We start from the raw sequence: 27946 nt of genomic DNA, 5'->3' as shown, positions 1-27946 counted from the left end.
CTGGGATTCAAATGGAGCTGCTTGATCCCGCCTTGGAACCCAAATCACTTAGGCTTTCACTGACTGGCCAATAATAGGTCCCAGCCCAAGTCTCATGCGCTCATTGTTTGGGTTTTGATGGCTCAGAGTGAGTGTAAATAGCAATTGCTTCTGTTCTGGCCCCAAACTCCGAGGGTCTTCCCCACCAAGACGGATTCTTCTGGGAAGTAGTTCTTAGTTCTTAGCCTTTAATCACTTAATGGATGTTGCCTCAGACAATCTGAGACTGGGGGAGACCTTAGCTTAAAAGGGATGGGCTTTCCCACTGTATCTGGGGCCATCGAGAGTCAAACTGACCTAAGTTTGCCACTGGACCCTGATGACTCTAGAGAATAGAGTGAGGCTGATGACTCTGCACAGCCCTGCCTCTCTTAGATCCAATTCACTCACAAGTCAAGACATCCCCCTCATGATGTCATTGGTCCTCTTTGAGAATGAAGGATGAACAACAGCAGATTTTTGAAAAAACAAAACAAAAACAATAGGGCAGTAGTATGGTGCAGTAGCAAGGGATCCTGGGGATGTGGAGTCAGAAGACCTGAATTTGAGTTCTGGTTTGGCCTTTGTACCTATATTGCCTTGGACAGAGCACTTGATCTGTCTGAGGATCAAGAGATTCATCATCTGTAAAATGAGGAAGTTAATGAGTTAGCCTGTTTGGTCCCTTCCATTCCAAATCTACTTTTACCATCTTTGAATGCAAACAGTCCACCAAGAAGTTTCACTGACAGCTTCTTATATTGCCTTTTGTAAATGTGGTGCTCTCTTTTATTTAAGTAACAGACTTGATGTTACAACGGAAAGAGCTCTGAACTGGGAACAGAAAATCTAAGTTCTAACTTCACCTTTGCTGTTCTCTAACTATGTTGCTTTGGACAATCTACAACCTCTCTAGACTTCAGTTTCTTCTTCTGCAAAATGAGGGGTCTGGCCTATGTGATCTTTCAAGTACCTTCTAGTTTCAGTAATCTGCGGCTCTTCTTCTGTTCCCTGTCACTGTTTCTAAAGCTAGCTGTAAAAGCTTTTCAAAATGACTTTGGGAATGCTGGAGTGGGCACAATACAGGGGAGAACAAGCATACTAGTTGCTGGGTTTTGAATCTACAGTAGGGCTGGAGCAAGAGAGCCCCTCTCAGCTGGAAGTAGTCAATGGTGACCAGGATAGGAGCAGGCAGACAGGTTTAATTCTGGGAGCTGGGAAGTAAACAGTTTAGGGGCTTGAAAATCTGGACATCTGCAGCCAGCAGGAGAGCATGGCCAGAAACCAAGTCATAAATCTTTCTGTGAAGCCTGACTTTATCAAAGACACCGCCCCAGTCTAATTTAATGAAACAAATAAGCAGGCATCAACAGGCCCCTGGCCTCTAAGGAATTAGGCTGTGGGCAAAGAAGAAATTTATTAAAGATCTGAAATACAACTTTGTTACTCTGATTCCTCAGGCTCACACAGCCAGGAGGCACAACACCACCCTGGTGCTGCTAAGAAGGAGAAGGGTTAGAGACATTTTTATTGACTGCAAGCTATCCTGTAGACTGAAAAGAGTCAAAAAAAACATTTATTCTAGTGAGGTTTGCTTAGGGAGTAAGCGCCTAGAAAATTTTAATTTGGGGCATTGGTAGTTCCTTGCTGAGGGGGTGGTGGGCAGAGACAGACAGACAATAATGGACAGACAGAGGGAGACACACAAACAGACCAAGAGAAAGAGGGGGGTTGAGGTAGAGGAACAGCATGCTTTCAAAACCACTAAGCACATATTGATGTAAGCTCTAGCCAGCCAAAGGAATCCAGCACCAGAGAGACTTGATACTTAAATATTTCCCATAATGAGCATTTGGTCTAATGTAAGTATATCTAATGAGAAAGGCAGACATAGGGAAATGTGAATCCATCTTTTTAAAAAAACGTCCAGATTTTGGATAAGTGAGGTTTTGTTCCTCGGTGTGTTATTATGGTTCATTTCGTTATTTGTGTTCTTTTCCAAAGAGAAGTCTTTAGGAAAATTCTAAGAAAGATTCTTCTTGTATTAAATATCCTAGTGTATGCCTCTGCATTCTGGCTTTGGCCCTTCATTACACAGTAATGCTTCTATCATAGAGGACAGATGCAGTGGAAACGGACATAGGACTTGGAAACAAGCACATCACATGAGAAATTAAGGAAGAATGTTAAAACAGCCCAGTGGGTAACCCACCAAACTGGGGGCTCCTTTCTCCCTTTACAAATGATACAAGAGAAGTAGCTAGGCAGTCTTGCTTCGAGGCAAGTGGATGAACTATATAGCTCCAGGTTCCTTTTGTCGTTATATAGTATTACAGATCATAAAGGACCTTAGAAACCATGGAGTCCAATCTTCTCATTTTACAGATGAGGAAAATGAGGCCTAGAGGAGTTACTGTCCAGGGTCACAAGATTGTAACAGAAGTTGCATAAATCCAGATTCTCTGACTCCAAATCTATCATTCCTTCCATTGCTGACTCTTATCAGAAGAACTCACTATAAAGAATTTAGACTTGGGAAACCTTAATTGCTTATCATGACTATGGTATATTTGACATCTGATCTCAATTCCCCCCAAATGGCATCACTACTTGAAGTGAGATCAAAAGGCATCTTGGGGGGCCGCCAAGTCGCACAGCGAGTAAGAGCACCAGCTCCAGTGTCGGGATGACCTGGGGATTGAATCCCGGGCTCAGACACTTAGCACCCACACAGAAACACCTGGGCCGTGTAACCTTGAGCAAGTTACTTAACCCCGATTGCTTAGGGGCAGCCAGGTGGCTCAGTAAGTAAGAGCACTGGCCCCAGTGTCAGGATGACGTGGAGACCGAATCCTGGGCTCAGACACTCAGCACCACACCCAGAAATAACTGGCCATGTAACCTTGAGCAAGTTACTTAACCCCAATTGCTTAAAAAAAAAAAAAAGGCATCCTGGAGTTTCCTAGTCCCAGGGGTGGGCTGGGATATGTTAAAAACCAACTCTCCAAGAAATAAGAAGTACACATAATAGCACTTTAAAGTTTAACCTGCATTATTCACATTTTCTTCATAAACTTCCTAAGTCTAGATAGTCAACAAAATAAATCAAGCCCTGATTGGTAACATCTGTCAATTTCCAAGTCGTAAATACACTGAAATTTGACAATTGGCTCTTGGAAGATGGTATGTACAAGCTATCTCCAGCACACAACTACCTAGATTGGTTCCCTTATTATACAGCTAAAGAATGTGAGTCCACAGAGGTTGTGACTAATCCAAGGTCACACAAATAAAAACGAGCCAAGCTGGGACTCTATGTACATATGTGCTTTGTATATACAAGTTCTCTTCCCACAATAGAATGTAAGCTCCTTGAGCATGTCTAGCAACTCCACTTAGTAGGTGCTCAATAAATGCTTGTTAATAATAAATCTGCCCTTCCTTTGACAATACAGCTATTAACTATGTACATTAAGGAAAGAAGCGAACTATACAATCGGCATTTGGACTGGGAATGCCATTGCCCAGTAACACTAACTAGGTGGTTCCCTTCTCCAGGGGAAAAATTCTAACCACGGTAGCTTACACAAAATATCTGTCATTCCACAGAGCAGAAGATCTTTAATGCATGTTAATATGAAATTCCACAATGGCCAATCATGAGTGATTCAGCAATGCACAGATTTTCCTGGAAACCATAACACTATAATAATTTAAGAACTCTTAAGAGGCCCTGTTAGTTTACTGTAGCAATTATGCTATATTAAGTTATTATGTAACAGCCATAATATTTTTCCAGTTCGTTTGTCTTTCATCCTGTGTATCTGTACTGTGTTCCTCAGAGACAAAAAAAATTTCTAAGCTGCCTTTCTATCAGCTGCTTCAGAGTGAGTCTTAATATACCTGTGAATTAGCTATGGAGCAACCAAGGACTGTAAAATTGTATGATGCCCAGTGCCCTGCTTGGGATAGAATCAGTAACAGGCTCTAAAGTCACTGTAAATTTGGTTCAAGAGATATTTAAACAAAGAAATCACTTCCTTTGTGGATCTAGCCCCCCCTCCCCAGTCCATAGATGAAATCAGAGAAATCTTAAATTTTCTGAAATAAATAAAAACGAAGTTCCAGCTGGCTCCATGATAATTATAGTTGAATTTATGTAAAAGGCAACTACTTTTAGTCTCTGGTTCAACAGGTGTTAACAGAGCAACTGAAGAGCTCCTCACTCCATCATTCATCTTCATACCTTCTCCCTGAAAAATTCTTCAATTAACAAATACTTTTACAGCACTTATTTAGAGTATTTCATCAGGATTAAAGGGGTTTAAAAAATATGAAACCTAGACCCTACCATTGAGGACTGCATAATTGGATAAGAATGATAAGATATATGCATATGCTTACTGATCCCACTGCTGATCTTCATCTCCACTCCAAATTGTTCCACCCAAGATTACAAACTGAATCTCACTTCTCTGAATAAACTCCTGTTTTTCCATCTCTCTCCCTGCTTTCCTGTTCTTCACCTTCATCTCACCTTCCAGCCACTCAATCCTTTGCATTCTACTGCTCCTCTTCTCAATTTACTTCTGGGTCTTGATGCCTTAATTAGCCTTTATAGGGAGGCAACGTCCTCCACTCTTGGATCATTGCCCTTTGTCCTTGTGTCATTCTTGCACTGCTTAGTGCTCAGCTACCACCATCATCCACTTCATCCCCTTCTGATCCAAGTCCAAAATCACCGCTGGAAGAAATCACCAAATTGGGCTGACTAGGTCCATCAAAAATTCATGCTACTAAAACTCATATGGGCCATCATTCATTCATTCAATCAATCAATAAGCATTTATTAAGCATGAACTGCACAATAGGCACTGGGGACAAGAACAAAATAGTCACTGACTTCAAGGGAATGTGTGTTCTATCAGGGGAAACATACGTATATAGTCAAGTAAACACAATCTTATTAAGTACCTATTATGTTTCAGGTATATAAAGGTTTAATAACCAACTTCTTGCTACACTGGAAGGTTTAAAGAAGAGAGGGAATGGGGTGGTGTCACTCTCTTTTTAAAGGTCAGCTGTGTCACTGACCCTTCCTGCTAGGTGGTCAAAAAAGGCATTACTTTGTAATACCCTAAATGTTGGGTCTTTTGTCACTGATCAGCGATCAGCCAAAAAGCAACCAGGGGCTCAATCATTTGCAAATTGCTGAAGTGCTTAACTAGCACATGTAATCTGCTAGAAGCAAACAGGGTAGCTTTGCCCTATTAGGTAGGTATAGAAAAAGGAGATACTAGATGATGGGGGGTTGGGACACTAGATAGTAAGGGGATCAGGAAAGGTTTTATGTAGACAGTAGTGTATGAGCTACGTCTAGAAGTAAGCTATGCATTCTAAGAGGTAGACGTGAGGAAGGGGTGCATTCCAGGCATGGCAGACAACCAGCGAAAAATTACAGAGATGAGAAATGAATGAGGAACTATAAGAAGTCCATTTGATTGGATTGTAGTGTGTTCGATGGGAAATAATGTGTAAGGAGACTAGAAAAGTAGTTTTACTGAAACCTCCATTATGGACTCCTTTGTGCCTCACTTTCCACATTCAAACTCCTCACCCCTCTCCACTCTGCCTTTTTGGTTTGTTTGTTTCAGTGTCTGCCAAAGCTAATCACTTCACATATGCCTTTGATCTCATCTCTTCCACCTAACCTTCCCAGGACCATGCTTCACTAGTCATTCCTTCTTTTTGGAATCTTCAGTCTGTCCTTTTCTGCTGGCTTATTTCCCATTGTCTACAAACATGCTCATATCTCCTCTGTTCTAAGATAGATAGGTAGCTAAGTGGTAGAGTAGATAGAGTGCTCATTGGTCCTGGAATGAAGAAGACTTGAGCTCAAATTTTCCCTCAGACCCTTACTAGCTGTGTGACACTGGGCAAGTCATTTAACCTTGCCTGCCTCAGTTTCAACTGTAAAATGGGGATTACTAATAGCAACTACCTTCCAGGGTTATTGTGATGATTAAATGAAACGTCATTTGTAAAGCTGCTTGGCATAATGTCTGGTACCTAGGAGGTGCTAATAAATGCTTATTCCCTTTCCCATCCCCCAAGAAAACCTAGCATTGACTCGGCTATACCATGAAGATATCAAGCTAAATCTCTCTTCCTCTTCATTGCTACACTCAGACATGAGTCCTTTTTGTGTCCTTTACCACGTACATAAACCAATAAACCAATTCTTTGTTCAAAGCCTTGTGAGCCTGAATGTGTTTAGCGGAACTTAAAAGCCACTCCTAGTACTGAAGTTCAAAGATACTGATTCCACCTAGATGGGGTAGAAGAGAAGAAAATAAGCCCAATAAATGACAAGTCATCCAAAGTGACCAAAGGTACTTGAAAGAACCTCAGACATGGGCTATGGATAAATTCTCCCTGACTTCATCTAAAAATGAAATACTTTTTAGCTCAATGGTAATCTAAGACATTGCAGCACTTTCTGTTTGTTGTGATGAGACGGCATACACTAACAAGATGTGCTCCTTCATGGAGCACAGAAGCTGAGAAGAACCCTTTTAACCAGTTATCATTCCTTGATGCACACATTACAGCATGGATTGCCTGGTGGCCATAATCACACCTTTTTATTCATTCGACATGAATTATCTGCCAAGAGGGAGTCGCCAAAGTTCTTATTTCCACAGGTGATGTCTGTAATGAATATTTCACTTCATCTTCTTGATGTTAAAGTGAAAAAATCCTGCTTGGCATAAACGAAAAGAAGGATGAGGTGCCACCCTCTGAAGGAACAAAAGGCTGCCAATTCCATCAGAGCTTCAGTGTTTAAGTGGCATTCCCTTAGAGTTTGAAGTTTGGCTACGTGCAAACATAATAAGTTGGGTACAAAGTGTTGGGTCTGCTTTCTCAATGTATATGCAAACAAACCAGAAAAGTAAACAATAAATTATTTTTCTTTGCTGGGAAAACATGCTCGATTTTCGCCAGGAGGGTTTCGCTCAAGTATTAGTTGGCATTAGCTTCCTCCCTTTCCTTCCCAGGAATTAACACATGTCTGCTAAGGAGAATTGCCATTATAAGCGTAGCTGGAGCATCTGTTGCCTGGGCCAGCTCTGCACCTACTTCTGCTTTTCTTTTAAGGAGATTCAGTAAGGAAAATACCAGATGGGCTTGCAAAAGGGAAACCTTCATTTCAACTGCATGGTAGGGATGGAAGGAGGCAATTGATCATCATGGGACACATAGCATTTCCTCTTCAATTGTAAACATTTAAAAATGTTCTCATTAAGTATCCACCTTAGCATCTGGTAAAGAAGAAAGTAAAGCTTTCTTTTGCTTTTTTGGAGGGCAATTGGGGTTAAGTGACTTGCCCAAGGTCACACAGCTAGTTTTTGTGTTAAGTGTCTGAGGCCAGATTTGAACTCAGGTCCTCCTAACTCCAGGGCTGGTGCTCTATTCGCTGTGCCACCTAGCCATCCCAAAAGTAAAGCTTCCTTAAAGTTTCGAGGAGAACCCCTTTCACCTGTCCAGTCCTACCTGCTCTTCAGTAAGCAACCTGGGTATCCATTAAGTCTGCGCTAGCTCAGGCTGATTTCTCACTTCTCTGCCCTCTTATTGCATACAGAGTCAGTACCACACAATTTAGAAAATACAAAAGTCACAGCATCTTTGAGTTACAAAGGTCATCTCATCCAACTTTTTCTTCACTGTGGAATTCCTTCTATAACAGAAAGGAGGGAATCATTTATGAAGCTTCTACCAAGTATGTAATGTGTGCCACATATTATGTGCCAATATTATGTTGCATGTCAAGCACTATGCCAACTGTCTTACGGTTATGATTTCAGTTGATCTTCACAAAAACCCTATGAAAAATGCTCTTATTCCTATTTGACAGTTGAGGAAACTGAGCCAGACAGTGGTTAAATGACTTGCCTAGCTGGGGTCAGAGAGTTACTGAGTATTTGAATGAGGATTTGAACTCGGGTCTTCCTGATCCCAGGTCCATGCTCTATCCACTGTGCCACTTTGCTGCCTTTAAGAACGCTCTGAGTGAGTACTTCTAGTGATGGGGAGCTAACAGCCTAAATGTTAGAGTTTTTCCTACTGAACCCAATTCTGTGCTCCTATAACTTGCCCTCATTTTTTAAAATTATACCCTCTGGAGCCATACAGATTGCCTTTCTACAAATGAGTCCTTCAAATATCTGAAGACAGAAATCTGGAACTAGAGAGGTGTGACGGCATAGTGGATCAAGAACTGGCTTTGGAGTCAGGAAGACATCGATTCAAACCCCTCCTCTGACACACCGGGCTGTGGGATCCTCTACAAATCATTGAGCTTCTCTGAGTCTTGGGATATGTCTCAAAGGATGTAAATTGAAGAGCAAGTACTGCCCTGTATTGGTAGAGGAAACTTCCTCACTGGAAATCACCTACATCTACATGGTAGCTTGGTAGTGCCATGAATGGCACACTGGACTTAGAGTCAGGAAGACCTGAGTTCAAATTTGGCCTCAGACATTTACTTAACTGTGTGACCCTGGACAAGTCACTTAACCTCTGTTTGCCTGTTTTCTCATTTGTAAAATGGGGGTAATGATAGGCACCTACCTCACAAGATTGTTGTGAAGGAGGATCAAATGTTCTAATACTTGTAAAGCATGTAGCACAGTGCCTAGTACATAGTAGGTGCTAATATAAATGTTAATTATTGTTGTTACTTATACTAATAATTCACAAGTCTAATCTTTGCCCTCCCACTCCCTTAAAAATATATAGCATCCCTACCCGGTTATTTTGGTTACTGTCCTCAGTTCCTTCAACTAACTGGTCCTTACAAAGTTTTGAGTGTATATATATGTGTGTGTGTGTGTGTATAAATATATACATATATATACATGCACACACACACATATATTTGTGTCTAATGGTAGCCATCTCTAGGGGAAGGGGGAGAGAAGGGGAAGGAATGAAAAAAAGGGGAAAAAGGAAATTTACATGATAACTATTATATATTTTAAAGGAATAGCAAGTTGTACATAATAGATTTGCAGCTTCATATGCAATCTTTTTATTCTGCTATGTTATAGAAATGTTTGTTTTATTTCATAAATTAAAAATAAAATATATATTTTAAAAAGAAGAAAAAAATGTCACTTCAGCTGCTGGTGCCTTCCCCTCCTAGGCTACCAAACATTTCCTCTGTATTTATCTTATAGGTATCAACTTAGATAAATATTGTGTGTCTTACTAGAATTGAAGTTCCTTGAGGACAAGGACTGTTTTTTTTTCTTTTTCAATTTCCCTTAATTCTAGTGCCATCCTTCTGCTAATTATTTCCTATTTATCCTTGACTATACCCTACTTTGTACAGATTTGTTTGAATGTTGTCTCCCCCATTAAAGTGTAAACTTCTTGAGGGCAGGCACTGTCTTTTGCCTCTTTTTGTATCCCCAGAACTTAGCACAGTAGCTGGCACACGGGAGACATTTAATACATGTTTATTGTTTGACAGCTGTTTTGTATCTCCAGTGTCCAGCACATAGGGCACGTTTATTAAGCACTTGTTGGCTGATTTCCACCTAGAATTTAAGATGATACTTCAGATAAAGTTTGACTAGAGCACAGTGAGACTATCACCTTCTTTGCCCTAGACTCTATACTATTAATGTTGTCTAAGATTCAATTACATCTGACGTGGAAGTGTTGGACTATTTTCCTGTCACAGGTATGTCTGAAAAAGATGGAGAATTCAGTACTAGCGATTTCTCTAAACACATCGGTCTTATTTTATGAATGAGAAAACAGAAGAAGATGAAAAGTTAATGATATGTACGACCACAATGAAAAACACAAATGAGATACTTTTATAGTGTTTGGCAAAATGCTTGGTACATAATAGGTGCTTAATAAATGCTTTCAAAATCACTGTTTCATAATTGACAGATGGTAAAAATTAATACCTAGTATTACCTAACTAGCTCCTTATAGAAAACAGTTAAGACTAATTTGTCTCTATCTGGAAGAGAGAGAAAATGAAAAAAAATTCTATTCATATGAAAATAATTTCTACCTTCAGTATGTCAAACATTTATTTAGTTTTTGCTCCCACTGGGGATGAGGCATGACTAAGTGTGCCTAAAGTATCCTTTTGTCAGATCAATTAAATGAGTTTTTTATTAAGTGCCTACTACTGCCTAGCCCTGCTGGAAATTCAAAGAAACTGCATTAACAGTTCATTTATCTAAATGATGAGAAAATTAGATTTTCTTCATGAGTTATTTTTGCAGACAACCAAAATTCATTCTTTTAGGTATCAAATTAAAAAATATATATATAAACATTTCTGAGTATTACTAAAAACGCATCATACTTCTCTATGCCTTAATAAATGATATGCTACAAAACTCCAACTTTTTCTTCATGACTCAGAGTCATCATCTGGCATATTACAGCGGAAAGAGCACTGAGTATGGATCCAGAGGACATGTGTTCAAATCCCATCTCTGCTACTCCCTCCCTATATGACCTCTGACAAGTGACTTAGTTATCTCTAAGGTCAGAGGTTGGGCTAGATGACCTCTAAAATCCCTTTGATCTTGAAAGCTATGATCTTATGATTTTACTGCTTTGCGAATACCATGATGCTCCCAGAAGGGTTCAGGTAAGGCTATTTAATTCCATACTCCAAATGTTTCCAGTTTGTTGTGTTTCTCTCTCCGCTTTATTTTTTATTGGCTGTCGACGTCTCCTCTTCTTTTTAATCATATTTAACAGATGATAGCCCCGTGTATGGACTTAAGGAGGGTTCTACCATTCTTCAGACTAATGTGCATGGGCTTTGTGACAGTGGCCTGCCATTCAGAGACATTTCCCTCTTCCCTTTCTGATTAGATTCTGTTCCAAATAGCTACAGTTGATAATTTATTCATTCGAGAGGCTTTCCCTTTATGACCTGTTAGCAGAACAGTGAAAAAGAAGCAAGGGCATCTCCAACCCATACATTCAGAGAGTCTTTTCAAAGAATAGAAGGAACTAATGCCAACAGAAGAGATTAGAACCGGGGGAACAATTTATTCAGTAACAACATTGTAAAGGCAAGTAACTTTAAAAGATTTAAGAATTCTATCAATCTGATGACCAACAATTATTCCAGAGGATTCATGATGAACCATGCTACTCACCTCCTGACAGAGAGGTAGGTGAAGGGCTCAAGATGAATGAAGCATGTATTTTTGGATAGGGCCAATGCAGGAATTTGTTTTGGCTGACTATGTCCTGAATTGTTATTAAGGTCATGTTTTTCTTTTCCAAGGGGAAGCAAGAAGGAGAAAAATAGATTTTTGCTCATTAAAAAAAAGAATAAAAATAAATATAAGGTATTTAGTATCACAGAATCATGGATTTGAAAAAGAGCTCAGAGATCAGCTAGTCTAACTGATTAACTACAGACTATTTTATAAAGTGCTAGTTTCTGCCTCACAAGAAGCCCTTCTAAGGTTGCCTTTTTTACCCTTAGATAGTTCTGATGGTTAGGAAGTTTTTCTTCTCCTCTGTACTGTGTATATTTGACGACCATGGTTCCACAACTCTATCGCAGAATGAGGAAGTACATTTATTAATCTCTTCTTTGGAGTCAAGCTTGACCATTATAATCACATAGCCTTCAGTCTATAGATTCTGGTTGTCAGTATTTGGTTGCTGCTACACATTTACATTGGTTTAGTCATTGTGTACCATGTTCTGGTTCTGCTCCCTTCACTTTGTGTCAGTTCATATGAATCTTCATACATCTTCTATAATCATCAGAATCATTTTTCCTTAAACTCATGTACCACAATTTGTTTTTTTCTGCTCCCCAGTTCATATCTAGTTCTTTGATAACTACACAAGGTGCTGCTATAAGCATTTCTGGTATACCTGGAAGCTATGCATCTCAAAGTAGCCTCAGATCTTGCCTTGACCTTTATGAGGTCCATGCCTAGCAGTGGGATCTCTAAGTGGTATAGGCATGCTAGTCACTTTTTATGAAAAATTCCAAATTGCTCTTTAGAAGGACCGGACCAGTCACAGCTCCACTAAATACTGGAACTTTTAAAGGGATGACAAAGGAAGGAATCCAATTCTAGATGGTTCTTTTGTCAGGAGCTGCATTGTTGTATGGCTTCACACACTATCCTGCCCTTCTTTCATTAGCCTTGTCCTGACAAGCTGTAGGTGGGGCTGAAGATGGTACAAAACGTTCCTTTATGTAGTCTAGTTGGGAAAAAACAATATAATTAATAATCGTAGGTAGCATCTATACAGTACATTAAAGTTTTTTGCAAAGAGCTTTAAAAATATTACTTCATTTGATCCTCACAATAATGCTGGGAGGTAGTTTGAGGAAACTGAGGCAGAAAGATTATTATGACTTGATCAGGGTCATATAGCTAGTGTCTGAGGTAAAATCTGAACTCCGGTCTTTCTGAGACTCGTGTTCAGTGCTTTATTCACTGCACCACCCAGCTGCCTATAGAGCCTGTGAGGGAGAGGAGAGATTAGTTTTCAGGGTGGTATTATATTATTGGGGCAGTGAGGTGGCACAGTGGATAGAGTGCCAGCCCTGGAGTCAGGAAGACCTGAGTTAGAATCTTGCCTCAGACACTTAATTAGCTATGTGACCCTTGGCAAGTCATTTAAGCCTTTTTGATGCAGTTTCCTCATCTGTAAAAATGAACTAGAGAAGGAAATGGAAAACCATTTCAGTATCTCTGCCATGGAAACCCAAAACAGGATCACAGAGAATTGGACATGACTGAAATGACTCAACAACAAATTACATTGTTGCTCTCTAAAAGCTAATTTTTTTCTTGTATCTATTGTGCCTTATCCCCTTAGTATGACCTAACTAGGTCCCCTATACTGGAAATTTAATAGCAGATTTGAAGCAGGCACTTAGAGCCAACAAGGGTAAAGATCAAAGGAAGAAGAGGGAGGGGCAGAAGGTGGGCAGGTTTATGGGTCACAGTTCGCTTGGTGAAAATGAAGCAACATTTCTATTCTTCGGCATTTTTATATGTCATATTCTCTAACTGCCACGGCACAGAAAGCACTAAAAACCAGCTTGCCCAAGCTGAACTTTGGAATAGCTAAGACCCAGATGGGAGTCCGTGACAGACTCTGCCTCCAGCCTTTATTTCATGGTGATTAAGCACTGTCTCCCCAGTCTCCAACATGAAGAGAGAGGTGTTCAATAAATGATCTTTCAGTGCTAATGCTTCCATGCATGAAGCCAAAATAAAGGATTAGTCAGGGAATAGTGCAGGCATTCTTCAAAGCAGGGAACAAACAACAAAACTCTATTTTTATTGAGGAAAACCTCTTCAGTAGTTAGAATCAGCAATACATTAAATGACTAAAACAAGAACTCTGCTTAAATTAGATAAACCATAAAGGTGAAATTAGGCAATCATGGGCCAAAGGTGCTTCATTTGGCCACTGAATTGGGCATTAGAGGTCATGGGATGTGGGGCTGGAAGGAATGAACCTTAGATATCATCTATTCTAACCCTTTCTACAGATAAGCAACCAGAGCCAAGAAAATAATCAGTAACTTGTTGAAGGTCACATAGGGAATAAAATAACAGAGTTTGGGATTTGAAAAATATACCTGTTGACTCCAAATCCAAGATTTTATCATAATATCACACTGTATTCCATAAACCAATACATAATCTGTCAAGAATCACCTCTATAATGTCCTAACAATTTCCATTTGGATGAATTCAGAACTGGTTAGGTAGTCAGGCTTAAAAAATGGTAATGATTCAGTATCATGGCGGTGGGAGGTCTATCTCCAGTGTAGTGCCCCAGGGATCAGTACTGTTTAATATTTTTAATCAATGAGTTGGAAAAAGTTGCTAGTTAATAGTTAACATGACATAGGGGTGGCTAGGTGGCGCAGTGAGTAAAGCGCCAGCCCCAGAGTCAGGAGGACCTGAGTTCAGTTCCGGCCTCAGACACTTAACACCCACACAAAAAAACTAGCGTGTAACCTTGGGCAAGTTACTTAACCCCAGCTGCCCTCCAAAAAAGGCAAAAATAAAAATAATTAACATGACAGTCTCAAGATCCAAAAAGATCTTGACTGACCAGAGCAGATTCCTAACTTTTTGCATGTGTCATGGACCCCTTTGGCAGTGTAATGAAGCCTATGGAGCTATCTCAGAAGAGTATTTTTAAATACGTAAAATACATAGGATTACAAAGGAAACCAATTACATCAAAATGAAGTCATCACACAAGGTCAGGGATCCCAGGTTTAAGAACTCAAGGTCGAATAGTAAAATTGACTACGTATGTAGAAGATCTTGTAAGGATAAATTAGAGACAATCTCAGAAGGAAGGTGCTAGCATTGAGCAGGATTTTGTTCAGTCATTTTTCAGTCATGTCTGACTCTTTGTGACCCCATTTAGGGTTTTCTTGACAAAGATCCTAAGTAGTTTGCCATTTCCTTCTCCAGCTCATTTTACAAATGAGGAAACTGAGGCCAATGGTGAAGTGATTTGCCCACAGTCACACAGCTAAGTGAGGCTAGATTTGAACTCTGGTCTTCTAGACTCCAGGTCCAGTGCTCTATCCACTGTGCAACCCAGCTGCCCCAGACTCATACTTAGGTTAAAAAACAAAACTCAGGAAGTATAGGCATGGTTAGACAGCAGTTTGTCTGGGAAAAAGTCTGGGGGTTTAAGTGGACTAAAGCTCGACATGAATCAGCAGTATGATATGGAAGCCAAAAAAGCTGATGCAATTTGGGGCTGCACTGATATAGGCATGGCTTCTAGAAATAAGGAGGTGACAACTTCTCTGTACTTTGTTCTCATCAAACCTCATCTCGAGCACAGTGTTTGTTTCTGAACCTGAAAGAGGTAAATAGGATGTCAGGGGTGTCTTTGAGCCCACACCATATGAGTACTGGTTGGAGGAACTTTTGAAGCTCAGTCTGGGGAAAAGAAGATAAGGGGCAAGGGATACTGGGAGACAGCTGACTTCCAGTATTTGAGGAGGAGGAGGAATGACACTTGTCTGGTTTGTCCCTAGAAGGCAGAGCCAGGAGTCATGGGTCAAAGTTACAAAGGTGAATTTTGGATGGATGGATGGATGGATGGATGTCAGGACAAACTCCTGGCAATTAGACAGATGAGAAATTGGAAGGTGGTGGCTTCCAAACTAGATGATGGTTTCTAGTGTGCTAAAGTGGATATTCCTTGGAGGTATGGGGAGCACTAGGTGATCGCAGAGGATCCTTCCAATTCTCAAATCCTCTGATTCTTAGAATTACTTATGAATCTATCAACTTGGTGTCCATGTTCAGACATAGTCAAATGAACAAGGCTGTTAAAAGTTTATTAGAGGGGGCGGCTAGGTGGCACGATGACTAGAGCACCGGCCCTAGAGTCAGGAGAACTTGGGTTTGGATCCAGCCTCAGATACTTAACATAAAAACTAGCCGTGTGACCTTGGGCAAGTCACCTCCAAAAGCAAAAAAAAAAGTGTTTGTTGCCTGATGCCCATAACAGAAGAAAATGCTAAATTTCATTGAGAGGTTAATGAAAATAAAAATAAAATTAAAAAAAAGTTTATTAGAGAAATTGCTTGGTTGTTGGAATGATTTCTTATTCACCTTTATAATATTTACAACTTATGATTATATGGTTCTTTAAGGTTTGCAAAACACTTTATTCACAATATACAATGATTATTGTTCCTATTTTTACAAATAGGGAAACTGAAGTTTTGAGAGCAACCTCTGTCCACAATTCATCCATGGGCAATCTACTAAGTACCTGAGACAGGAATCAAACTCAGGTCTTCTGGCCCTACAGTCTTTCACTCTATCATGTTGCTTCAAAATATCTCTCTCCTCTACCCTCAATGTATTCTGTTTTGTATATAGCAAGCCCTAGATAAATACTTCCTTCAAATGAATTTACTATGAGCTGTAGGTCACACCCCATAAGGCTCCACTCTGTGGAGTGATGAACTTTTTATATTTATCTGCAAACCCAATTTAGCAGCTAGAAAAAGGTTCTGTTCTTTTCCCTACACATAAAAGCACTAGACATATTGCATAGCTTTGTAAAATTTTAAGATGATCAGTGAATCCTCTGCTAATTAAAAAGGGTGCCTAATTACATTTGTAATCATATATTTGATTAAGTTTTTAGTAAGTTTTTTTTGCAAGCTTAGAAAATGATATGTGGGTGAGAGTAGAATTAATAGACATCTCAAAAAAAAAAGATGCTGACTGAATCCAGCCCATAAATACTCTATATCATTTTTCTAGGCTTGGAACAAAGCCTCTGAAGTGGAAAGAAATGGGGATGGGATGGGGAAGAAGGTACAGAGAAACATTCCAATCATAATTTATGCTAAATCAGAAGGGGAGGTGTTTGGGGGAGGGGGAGAAGAGAAGTGAGGCAGAGGAGAAAAGTTAAATACCTTTTTAAAATGTAAGAAACTAGCAGCATAAGCTATTTTAAGTAAAATCATTTAGGAATTCTATCACAAGAAAAAGGCTGGACTAGATGAAATATAATTCCAAGCTGAAGTAAAACGCTGTGCTTTTGTCATCCAAGGGCTCCTTTCCAAGTTTATAGCACAATTTCCTTTCTTAAAAAATAAAAATCTTTTTTGCTTCCAATTGCCCAATCAATTCCATGTAAAGGAATGAAGGGGATCCTACTGTAAGTGCCAGAAAATCTAAGCCAGTCTATGTATAGAGAGTTAAAGCTCATTGGAGAGAAATTTAGTAGAAGCCATCTTTACCCATATTTTAAGTGCAGGGCTTTCTAATGATGGAGTTGAAAGTTTAATGAGGAGCAAGTGGGATTCAGTGACAGGAGTAAGCTTCACAATAACCCAAAATTGTGTTGGGAGGAAAAAAAAACTAGCTAAAATTCAACCAGCTAAAATTAGCTTTTATGAGTAATGAATTTTTATACTAAAGCACCACAGGGTACAGATATAACAATCTGGGGGTGATTAAGACCAAGGATTAGAAGATGACTTTAAAACAATGAAGTGTTTCCTTTGACATCTTTGAACCATAGCTTTATGTTCTTGGGGGATGGTCTTTTCTTTGGTGAAGTTCTGTCCTCCTTAAGCAGCCGAGCTTTTGTCCAAGGAATAATGGCATTTGAGAAATAACTTTTAGCCTTCTTCCTGCAGGCTTTGGTCTCTCAAGGCTGGTTTTACTTTGGGGTTCTGCGTTTGGTTCTTTTTTTTGATCATTGAAAATGGAAAAGTTTCACAATGCTGTACTTCATTGGAAAAAGAAAAAAAAACCCTTCTCCTTAATAAATGTCAGTGAGGTAGAAGCCAGCAAATGGGGTTTGTGTCTTGCCTGGGTGTGGTCCATGTACTAAGGAAGTGTGGTCTGCAGCAGAATGTAATGGTTTTCCTCTCTCTATTTCCCTGTCTTCTCCAGGAAGCCTTTCTTGACTGACTGAATGAGAGATAGCTTATTTTATTTCCTTAACCCGATTTCTGCTCAAATTTCACTTCATTTTATTGTGTCTGACTCTTGGTGACCCTTTTGGGGGGGGGGTTGTCTTGGCAAAGATATTGGAGTGGCTTGCCATTTCTTTTCATTTTATATATAGTTAAGGAACACAGGTAAACAGGGTTAAGTGACTTGCCCAGGGTCACACAGTTATTAAAGTGTCTGAGGCTGGATTTGATGTCAGGTCTTCCTGCTTCAAGGTCTAGTGCTCTATCCCCTTGGCTAACTAGCTGCCCTATACTTAATCACAAAAAACACTATACTCAGAGTAAAGTAGTCCCTTATTTATGTGTCCTGAAGATGACCTCGATTCTTGCTTTTATATCACCTCTGCTATAGAGTCCAATGCTCTGTATATCTTCTGTAAAGATGACCACAAAAGAATCAAGAGAACAACCCCCTAATTTTACAATAAAAAGAAACTGAGTCCCAGAGAGCTGAAGGTCATACAGGTTACAAGTAGCAGGGTGGGGGTGGTTTTCAAACATAACTCCTCTGATTCTAAATCCAGTTCTATTTCCACTACTCCAACTTTCTTCTCTAGTTAAGTCGGTGTGTTTTAGATGACAAAAGTGTAAAGACAGGCCACTGTGTCTTGTTGCTTGCTTTGTACAAAGCCACATAGCATGCATGTGCTTAATAAATATTCATGACTCTCTGATCACATTTCCCCCCAAGAAGTTCTTTATCAAAAGTTCAGAACTGGGTCAAAACTCTAAAGCCTCATTTTAAAATCAGATTCTAAATGTAATGAAATAAATTCCCGTATATATCATGAGAATGACCTTTCTAAGGTCTCAAGGGGAGAAAAGAAAGTGCAATTCATATTCATGGAGAGCCATAAAAGAGAGAATTTGTCAAGGAAGATAAGCTAGAAGGTCTTATTCTGGCTCTTAACTCTATCCCTCATTTAAATTAGTAAATGACCAAGAGATTATTAAATAGCAATACATGTAGGGGAATCCTCCTCTATCACCCAATGATTGAAGGTAACAAAAGATGTTTGAAATCCACTCCTATTTTTAGAAAATGTTAACTAGAAGAAAAGGAACTGTGAATGTATAAAGAAATAAAACATTTATTAATGAGGGGCTTGGGATATAGATATAAGAAAGACAGTATGTGTTGTCAAGGGGTTTACATTCTAAAAGAGAAGTCAATATAGTAGGTTTTTTGTTGCTCAGTTGTTTGAGTTGTGTCTGACCCTTTGTGACCCCATCTGGGCTTTTCCTGGCAAACATACTCCAGTGGCTTGCCATCTCCTTCTCCAGATCATTTTACACATTAGGAAACTGAGGCAAACAAGATAAAGGTCACAAAGCTAGTAAGTGTCTAAGGCCAGATTTGAACTCAGGAAGATGAATCTTTCTGACTCCAGGCCCAACATTCTTATCTATTGTGCCATCTAGCTGTCCCAATATAGGAGGCTACTATGTGGTATAGATGGGTAACAGTGCTGGACCCGGGAGTCTGAAAGACCCAAGTTCAAATCCTTCTTTAATTGTGTGACCCTGTCACATAGTGGGCAAGCCACTTAACCTCTCTCAGGCCACATTTTCCTCATCTGTAAAGTGGAAATCATACTAATATTATAATGCGGTCTCCCAGGACTGCTGGGAGGATCAAACGAGCTAACATGTGCAGTGCTTCTTAAAACTTAAAGAGTCATATGAGTGCTGGCTATTGTTATTGGTAGCCAAAGAGGAGTGTTTTGGAAAGAAAGTCATAGGGAATAGTGATTGGGAGTTATAGTAAACCTCCAATTGATTTCTTTTGGTAGGAATACATTCTATAATACCCTTTGACAGAAACTCTTCAACCTCTGCTTTCTCAATTCCAGTGATAAGGAGTTCATTCCTTTGCAATGAGCCCATTCCCTTCTTAGATGGTATTATAAAGCTCTTCATTATAATGCACTGAAATCTCCCTCCCAGTAGCTTTCATCCTCTGGTTTTTGTTCAAGCCTCTTGAGTTAGAGAGAAACAAAGAGCAACCACTTTCACAGGACATCTCCCGTGCCCCTACAGTATGCCCTCTCTTCTCTGGGCTAAGCACCTCATTCCTTTTAGTTGCTTCTCATGTGATAGTTTCCAAGAAAGAAATCAGGAGAGTAGAAAATGGAAGCATTTTGAATGAAAGAATAAAAAAGCATTTGATTTGGTGTTTTAGGTCAGATGGAAAGGTCTCTGAGTTCTTAAGGGTGTGACAGTAGTGAATGAAAAGACCCAACATAGGTCAGAGGACAGCATTAGGGGATTACAGAGCATAAAAGGCAGGAGGAACTTCTTAAATGAGATAGTCTAGAGGGGTTTATCCTGGCTCTTAACCCCAACCCCCATTTAAATTAGTAAATGACCAAGAGATTATTAAATAGCAATTTATGAAGTGGTATCCTCCACAGTCCAGAGATTGAAGGCATAGAGGGCCCTAGTAATCAATAGTCTGCCAGACTCTAAGGCCTGTAAGTCCTCTGTCTCATTGGCAGAATGGAGTTGTTGACTCTAATCTCATCCAGGCCCTATGAACCATTAGGATGCTTGAACTAAGGGGTAAGGCGAGGGAGGAGGGCACCCACAATGCTGATGAGTCTCCCTGACACCTTGGGTCTGGGAGGGTATAGACCAGAAGAGGAAGGACAGGGTTGGGGAAAAGTTAAGGGGGATGGGGTGTCCTGGTCATGGGCCTGCCTGCCACCAGGTCATCCCTGATGAATTTCGGTATAGCCCATAGCAAGGGGAGAGGTGGGGGGAGTCTCAATACAAAGGCTACTTTCATCACAATATCCAATGGGATACAAAGTCATTCCCTACCCATCAGGCAGAGGATTTTGCAGGTGGCACAGCACACATATAGGTCAAACCCATGTCAGCTGGAAAGAGTGGGAAAACATAAGTTGCACTGCCCTTTGAGGCCCAGGTCTTATGCATTTTTAACTCAAACAATGCCACCCGTTCCCTATCCTCATGGTGTCCCTGTCCTCTCTAAGGAACTTCAGACAGGACAGACGATGTGCCATAGGCTATGCTATACAAGCATCCAGCCACTAAGAGTATGAAGAGTAGATAAGCTGTTATAGGCCTTAAAAATAAGAAACTCTAAACTATGCACGTAGTTAGGAAAAGCTGTGTTCTGACACAGAAACTAACGAGAATACACAGAAGCTGGGTGAGCAGTGGGTGGGCTCCCCTTGAAGCCCTGGACCCTCCAGATCAAGTCCTATGTCTGACACACTGATTACGTGGCTCTGATGGAATCCCCAGCCCCAATATTCTAACTTCCTTAGCGGCCTCACTGAACAGCAGGCATGTCCTGATTTTGCCATACAGTCTGGCTCCAGTCACACCCCTGCCCCCAGACTCAATCAGAAGCCTCACTAAACAGCAGGCCCACTGCCCCTACATAGCCACCCCCCCCCTCCTCAATATCCCTCCCTGCCTCACTAGAACAGGAGGTGTGTCCATGAACTCATGCCCCACTAGAACAGCAGGTGTCTCCACGTGATGGAATCCTGGCTGTTTGCCTCTAGCTAGCCACTACCCCCAGACCCATTTCTCCTATTTCTCACCAAAATAGCAGGTGTGTCCACGCACTCAACCACATGCACATCATCTCAGACAGGACCACAATAGCCACCAATCAGAAAGCAGCACCACCAGGATGCCCAAGCAGGATGTGTACCTTAAAACAAGAGAAGGGACTTTCCCTAATTAGGTAGGAACTTGTGCAGCAATAGCAAAAGCTGTCCTTTGGGTGAACTTATGACAAAGAGGAGCTTATTATATTATTATCATACATACATGCCCCCTCCCCCATGGGCTTTCCTGTATGCACTGTAGTAATTGCAGTTCCACTGAGGCTGGAACCCCTCCTCTATTACCTAATCGCTTGACAAACCCCTCCTGCCTTTTTAATATTCACAATTTCTGTTGTGCAATCAGCATCATTACACTATAAAACCGCCTGTCTTGTCTTACTGAAGTTGCTGGTTCCTCTAAGGAGCCCAGCTGATCAGAGGGTGTAACCCTCAGTAAATGCCTTTACTTGAATTGGGGATGGTTTGAGTCTGAATTCTTTTGAGAAGACCCCCCACAACACATCATGAAACTGCAACAGCTCTAGGAAACTTATTTAATCTCTTACTGCCCCAGACAACTCCCTCAGGCACTAAATTGCAAAGAAGGTTCTAACCTGTATTGATAGAGGGAATTTCCTCACCTGGGAGTTCCCTGTATCAATAATGAAATCACTGTTTTAGTCCCTCTGACGTTTGGATGGGTTTAACTGTCTCCAGGAAACCTTCCCAGAAGTTATCCATGGTATAATATGATTTAGAGCTACCTTCCTGATGGAATTAAGGTGATATATATTCTCTCCCTCTGTCTCCCCCCTCTCTGCCCCACCCTCTTAGATTTCATTGTCTACCCATGCATCTGTAACCTTAGAGAGCTGCCTGTGGCACTGAGAGATGAAGTTACTAGCCCAGGGTCACACAGGCTGTGCCAGGTGGGATTGGAACCTGGGCTTTCCCAGCTCTGAGGCTACCTTTCTGTATGACGTAGAATAGTAAAAAACCATCGAAACAGCCTAGAAGAACTTTCAAACACAGAGCTGAGGGGGCCCTAGAGATCGTTTAGTCCAAGGGCATGGCTTCCTGTGACTGCTGAGCAGGAACTTTTGGATTCTCTGCCTCTGAAGTCTGTAAAAAGGTGTGAATGATGCTTGCTTTAGAGCTGGAGGTCCCAGCTTGGCTTCTTACTACCTGTGTAACCTCGAGCAGACAATCAACCTCTCTGGGCCTCAGTTTCTTCATCTGTAAAGTGAACATCAAGGATGCCTCTGACGTCCCTTCTTGCTCCAGCCCTGAGAGCTCAAGAATTGATGGGATTTTTAAGGTGGAAAGTGCAGTTTCCCATTCAGCCTGCAGGTGGCGTGCAGGACCAGGTTATAGAGAACAATGGACTTGACAGCTGGAAGGACCAGTTTCTGGAGATGGCTTTGGACAAGAAGTTGGAGGCATGTCCCTCCTGGCCACTGGAGAACTTGCACCTCTCTCTTCATTGTGTTCGAGGGCCAGGCCAGTGCTTTCCCATTCCTCCATCCCTAGCTCCATTTTTCTTTCTTCCTTTCTCTGAACATCAATATGTAATCATCATCTTTCCCTCACTGGTTTCTTCCATGGTGGTAAAGTTCTCAAATTCTCCACAGTCACAGGAGGTTCAAGATACTCTGTGTTGTTCCTTTTTTTCTAGAAGGTGGTGATTCTTAACTTGGGACTCATGAGGTCTATGCACGAGTATCAGAGGATCTATGACCTTGGGTTGGGCAGCTAGAGTAGCCTCGTGGTTAGAGCACTGGGCTTGGAATCAGGAAGACTCATCTTCCTGAGTTCAAATTTGGCCTCAGACACTTCCTAGATGTGTGACCCTGGGTAAGCCACTTAACCCTGTTTGCCTCAGTTTCCTCATTTGTAAAATGAGCTGGAAAAGGCAAACCATGCCAGTATCTTTGCCAAGGACACCCTAAATAGGGTCATAAAGAGTTAGACATGATTGAAACAAGTCAACAACATGAACTTGGATGGGAAAAATTGCATCTTTATTTTAATTTTAAATGAAACTCAGAATTTTCTTCCATCATGAATTTTTATGAGAGCCCCGCTACAAGGCAATTTGCCTCTTTATTTTCTTTCCTGGGCTTGCCAAGGTCTCTCTCTCTTTTCTCTTCTCCCCTTCTTTGTGTGACAGTTTTAGGACTCAGAGCTGTTAGATCATATGGTGTAATGGCAGTTCAGTTTAGGAGATACCACTGTATGGATTCTAATTCCATATCCCTTGTCTGTGGGCCTCAATTTCCTCACCTGTAAAACCAGAGCACTGAACCATATTATTCTAAGATTCCCACCAATAATAACTTTCAGTGAATCCAGGTTAACAATATCTGAAACAAACGTTCAAAGATGAAACGCCAGTCTCTCTAGGCTGATTTTCTAGTTTTGGTTACAGTACCTCTAACCTATCTGCTTCAGAAGATACTTTGGGAATGGGAATCTTCCTAAGGTCTTCCTCAGTCAAGGCCAAAGAAAACAATGAGTCCCCTTGTGCCCCAGGGCACAACTCTGGTACAATCATCATCAAACAGTCTCTTTGAGGGCCTGAGAAGATAGGCAGACAACAAGGAGGGGAGAGGGATGGGAGGTTTTGATAAGGCAATAGGTGCTTGCTCCTATTTTGATTTGGGAGATAGCTTTGTCTGGTACTCTAGTCTCCTACAGGCCTAGGCCAGGCATCAGCACTTGATGGGGAGACCTCAAACCCTTTCTCAGTCATTTAATTCTATAGGCGAAGTATTCACTGTAAATTTATTAGATGTGCTTTCAAAGCAAGTCTCCAAAGCTGCTCTAAAAAATTGTGAAAATATGATCTGCATATGAGAGAGGAAGGATCCATTAAATGTGCTAAAAAAACTAATGTTCCCAAAAAAGCAGGGATGCAAGGGGGGGGGGGGGGGGGGGGGAATTTGTCTTTCTAAATGATGGCTAATATAGCAATTAGTGTAGGGACCAAAAATAGAGCTATGTCATACTGTTATACAAGTTATTCATGCTGACAAAGTGAGCAATGTTTACATAGAGGGAAAAGGCACTGAGAGGAGCCAATTGGATACTGGGTGTTTTGCAGTCACTTTTTGCTAGTCTTGTAGCTATATGACAGACAGGCTTATCAAATGAAAATAATACTGCTGCTTCCTGAAGAAAGTAGTCTGAATTCTTTCCCACTCCAGTTGATATTAATTATGTGAGAATCTTTGCTAACCCTTGTGGGAAAGCAGGCTCCCCTGGGTAACTGGACCTGCTCTTGGTCACAGCCCACATCAAGAACTGGGGTATAAATCTGTAGTTGATGCTTCTTTATTAAAAAGAGGCAGGATAGATCAGTGGGTGGGAGCAAAATGTTAGGCATTTGACATCTTTGACATTGAACCCTAATTAATTTCTAATGTTACTATTTGACTGTCAGTGATTTGACCTAAGGCGAGTACGACCAGTCCAATTGTAGGACTTACAGATCTGTATTCTGCTTATGCCCTGCTTACCCTCCTCTGTGCCTTATGACATGTCCCAGACCTGGAATGCCTACTTCCATTGCTGACAGTTATCCAAGTGTAGGGGGCTTTTTAGCAACAGAGATAACATCTGTATTTACACTCCTTGTACTGGACTAGCCCACAGAGACGTAGACCAGCCACTTCCATCATGCTTCTCCTCTCCCAGCTTTACTTCTCTGTCTTTTTTTCTTTCTCCCCCCTTCTCCCCTTTTCTTCCTCCCGCCCTCTCCCCCCCTCTCCTTCTCCCTCTCTCTCACCATCCCTTTCTCCAGTTCTATGTACCTGTTACACATCTCATTCCTCACTGGGAATCAAGCTTCTCTTTAAATCTAGCTCTGCCTGAACTCACTCAAACTGACTCTCAAACTATTACACTGTCTTTTAAAGGCTATTCAGGGACATGGTCATTCATTGCTTGTCCAGTGGCATTTTTCCCTTTCTAAATGACTCAAGGGATTTGACCTATCTACCCTTTAAGGAGCAGTGAAAATCTCAGTTCCTAACCTGGACAACTTCAACCTCTACTGATCTTTCCCCCCTCCAAATTACTTTAACTCTTACTATGCATGACTCATTTGGTTCTATTTATATATATATACACACACACACACACACACACACACACATACACACATACATACATACACACACATATATACACATATACATATATATATAAGTATAGATCTGCACCTATATGCATGTAAATCCACACTTTGTATGGATTTCTCCTTTGCCCCGTTCCATCCTTCTGAGCATCATACTTGTGACTATGTCCCATTCTACCTGTTCTTGACAGCATCATCTTCATCCCTTTTATCACCAATTAATTGAATAGAATGGGTCTTAACACATTATCTTAGTAGGTCATATTGACCCAAACATGCCACATTGGAATAGACATGTTTGGATGGAGCTCCATGCAATGCCTTTCTGAATTAACACAAAAATTAATAAGATTCCCAGTTATGTAAGATAAACTACCAACTTCCAGGGAAAAACAATGAATCTTTCAGAAAATGAGGAGGAAAAGTAAATGTCAAAGGAGTGAGTCTCTGAACAATGTCTGGGGGAGCAGCTAATGAGCAGTCAGACCTTTCTCTGACTGCATCCCCACATATTCCAGGGAAATGTTTTGAAGCCTGCTATTTCTGCCAGGGACCAGTCTCTAATTTGGGAGGAAAGTTCATTTTTAACCAATTGTGTAAAATATTTGGCCCAAGATGTACTTTTATTTTAGTCCCATCTCAGAATGGTGTTCCAAAACAAGATTTTGAAGATAAAACTGGAAAAGATGGGAACTGTAATATTAACTTTTTAGATGGATTTTTTTTAGAAGGATCCTCTTAAAGCAATTTACCAACCCTTCCTAAAATAACAAGATCTATAACTATAGCAAACATTTATCTAGTACTTTATGGTTCTTAGGTATTTTACATCAGTGAAATGGGAAATGTGACGATTGCACTATATTGTATAGTTATTTTATGAGAAAAATGCTTCATGTATCACAAAGGGCCTTGTAAATGTGTTATTGAGGCAGCTAAGTGGCACAGGGCATAGAGCACTGGGTCTGCAGTCAGGAAGACCTGAATTCAAATCCAGCCTCAGACATTTACTAGCTGTGTGACCCTGGGCAAGTCCCTTAACCCAGTTTTCCTCAGTTTCCCCATCTGTAAAAGTAATTGGGCAGGACATGGCAAACCACTCCAGTATCTCTGCCAAGAAAACCTCAAATGGGATCACGAAGCATTGGACTGGAAAAACACCTGAATATGAATAAATGTGTTATTACTATTATTATTACAACATGCACATATTTCATGGGGCTACAATAAGAATAATATTGGTTCAAGAATACATCTCCTCCCCCTCCAAAAGTCAACTTTTTGGAAAAAAATTCAGGATCACTGACACAGGGGCTATAGAGTAGGAAAGTGAGGCATGGAGTTATACAGCTGGTAAGTGTCTGAGATGGGATTCAAGCCAGAATTTTCCCAGTGTCAAATCTAGCTCCATAAATTCCAAGGGTAGGGAACCTGTGGCCTTGAGACCACGTGTGGACCCTGCATTATAAGCTACTGCTTTTCATATAGCACACTGCTTTTAATGAAAAATAACATTGATTATAGGTCATGCTCAGGTTTTATGCCAACTAGATTTCTGGGTCAAATATGGCCTCTATGCAGAACAATACATGATAGACACAATCAGTAGACTCAATTTTCTATTTTAGCAAAATTCTTCCTAACTTTTCCTGGTCACTGGGATAGTATGTAAATACTTACAATATGTAGGCAATCACACCAATGGACCAGCAGTCAACTGCTTTGCTGTAAGGTTTCTGTGCGAGGACTTCTGGAGCTGTTGTGAGAAAAGAAAAAGGAAAGAGTCCACTGAGTAGTCAAAATTAGAAGTGCAAGACAAGGTTTTTCAGTTTGCTGTTGCTGGATCAAAAAGCTCTGTTGGTTAGAAAACAGGCTGGCAGCCATGGTTGGAGTTATTTGTTACCTGTCCTTACTGGAAGGGGAAATAAAAGAGTGAGGCCCTTTGGTAGCACAGTCCAATTAATCAAATCAGTCAATCAATCAACAAGGATTTCCTGAGATGTGCACCTGTTGTGTCCCCAGAGCAGTACTCATGATGAGACTCAGAATGCTTGCTATTTCACAGTTAGAATGTCAGCTTGATCTATAGGGAATCATCATCCCTCCTACCTCAGTCCTTTTCTGAGGTCTCAGACAGGTCATCTGACCCACTGGGTTTCCATTTTTTTTTCTCTCAAGTAGGGAAAATGCAATCAATCTGATCTTAGCCTTCTGTCTCTACACCACCAATCTTACTCTTCAAGAAGGGCCATTCATCGAGGGAATTTGAAGGTTTATCATTTGTTCCCGTTATCATATGCACTGCCCTTCAGTTGACTGCTAGAACGTAGTCTAAAAGGTCATTAAAGAAAGACTTATCAGGTTTGCCTCCCCCTGCCTCCTCCTCACCCAGGCCCCAATCTCCCTTGCAATGGAATTTCTGACCAATGACAACCAACAAGTTCTTAGCCATTGTGGTTAAGGCAATGTCTTAGATGCCAACTGGGATACAAAGTTGAGACAAAAGGTCCCTGATCTCAAGTAACATCCAGTGTAGTAATGGGATGTCATCGATATTGATAGCTAAAACACAATACTAAATAGTAAGTGCCTTGAAGAGTTACAAAATTAAGTACTTTGGAAGGTCTGGAGGAAAAGGTTAGGACCTAT

At 40.7% G+C, this 27946-nt stretch overlaps 1 protein-coding gene across 2 annotated transcripts in view; it reads right to left on the bottom strand.

The window, feature by feature from the left end:
- CAMK1D (calcium/calmodulin dependent protein kinase ID) overlaps positions 1–27946 on the bottom strand; it is a 482788-nt gene that overhangs the window by 29741 nt on the left and 425101 nt on the right. For both annotated transcript variants that reach the window (XM_069106410.1, XM_069106411.1), the window contains one exon: positions 26978–27053. In XM_069106410.1, coding sequence (XP_068962511.1) covers positions 26978–27053 — 76 coding nt within the window. The remainder of the gene's footprint in view (positions 1–26977; positions 27054–27946) is intronic.

The sequence above is a fragment of the Petaurus breviceps genome, unplaced genomic scaffold, assembly GCF_028583685.1.
Source record: "Petaurus breviceps papuanus isolate PSGF00001 unplaced genomic scaffold, PetGlider_PUasm1.0 79, whole genome shotgun sequence".
Classification (NCBI taxonomy): Eukaryota; Metazoa; Chordata; class Mammalia; order Diprotodontia; family Petauridae; genus Petaurus; species Petaurus breviceps.
This window is presented reverse-complemented; position numbering and strand designations above follow the sequence as displayed.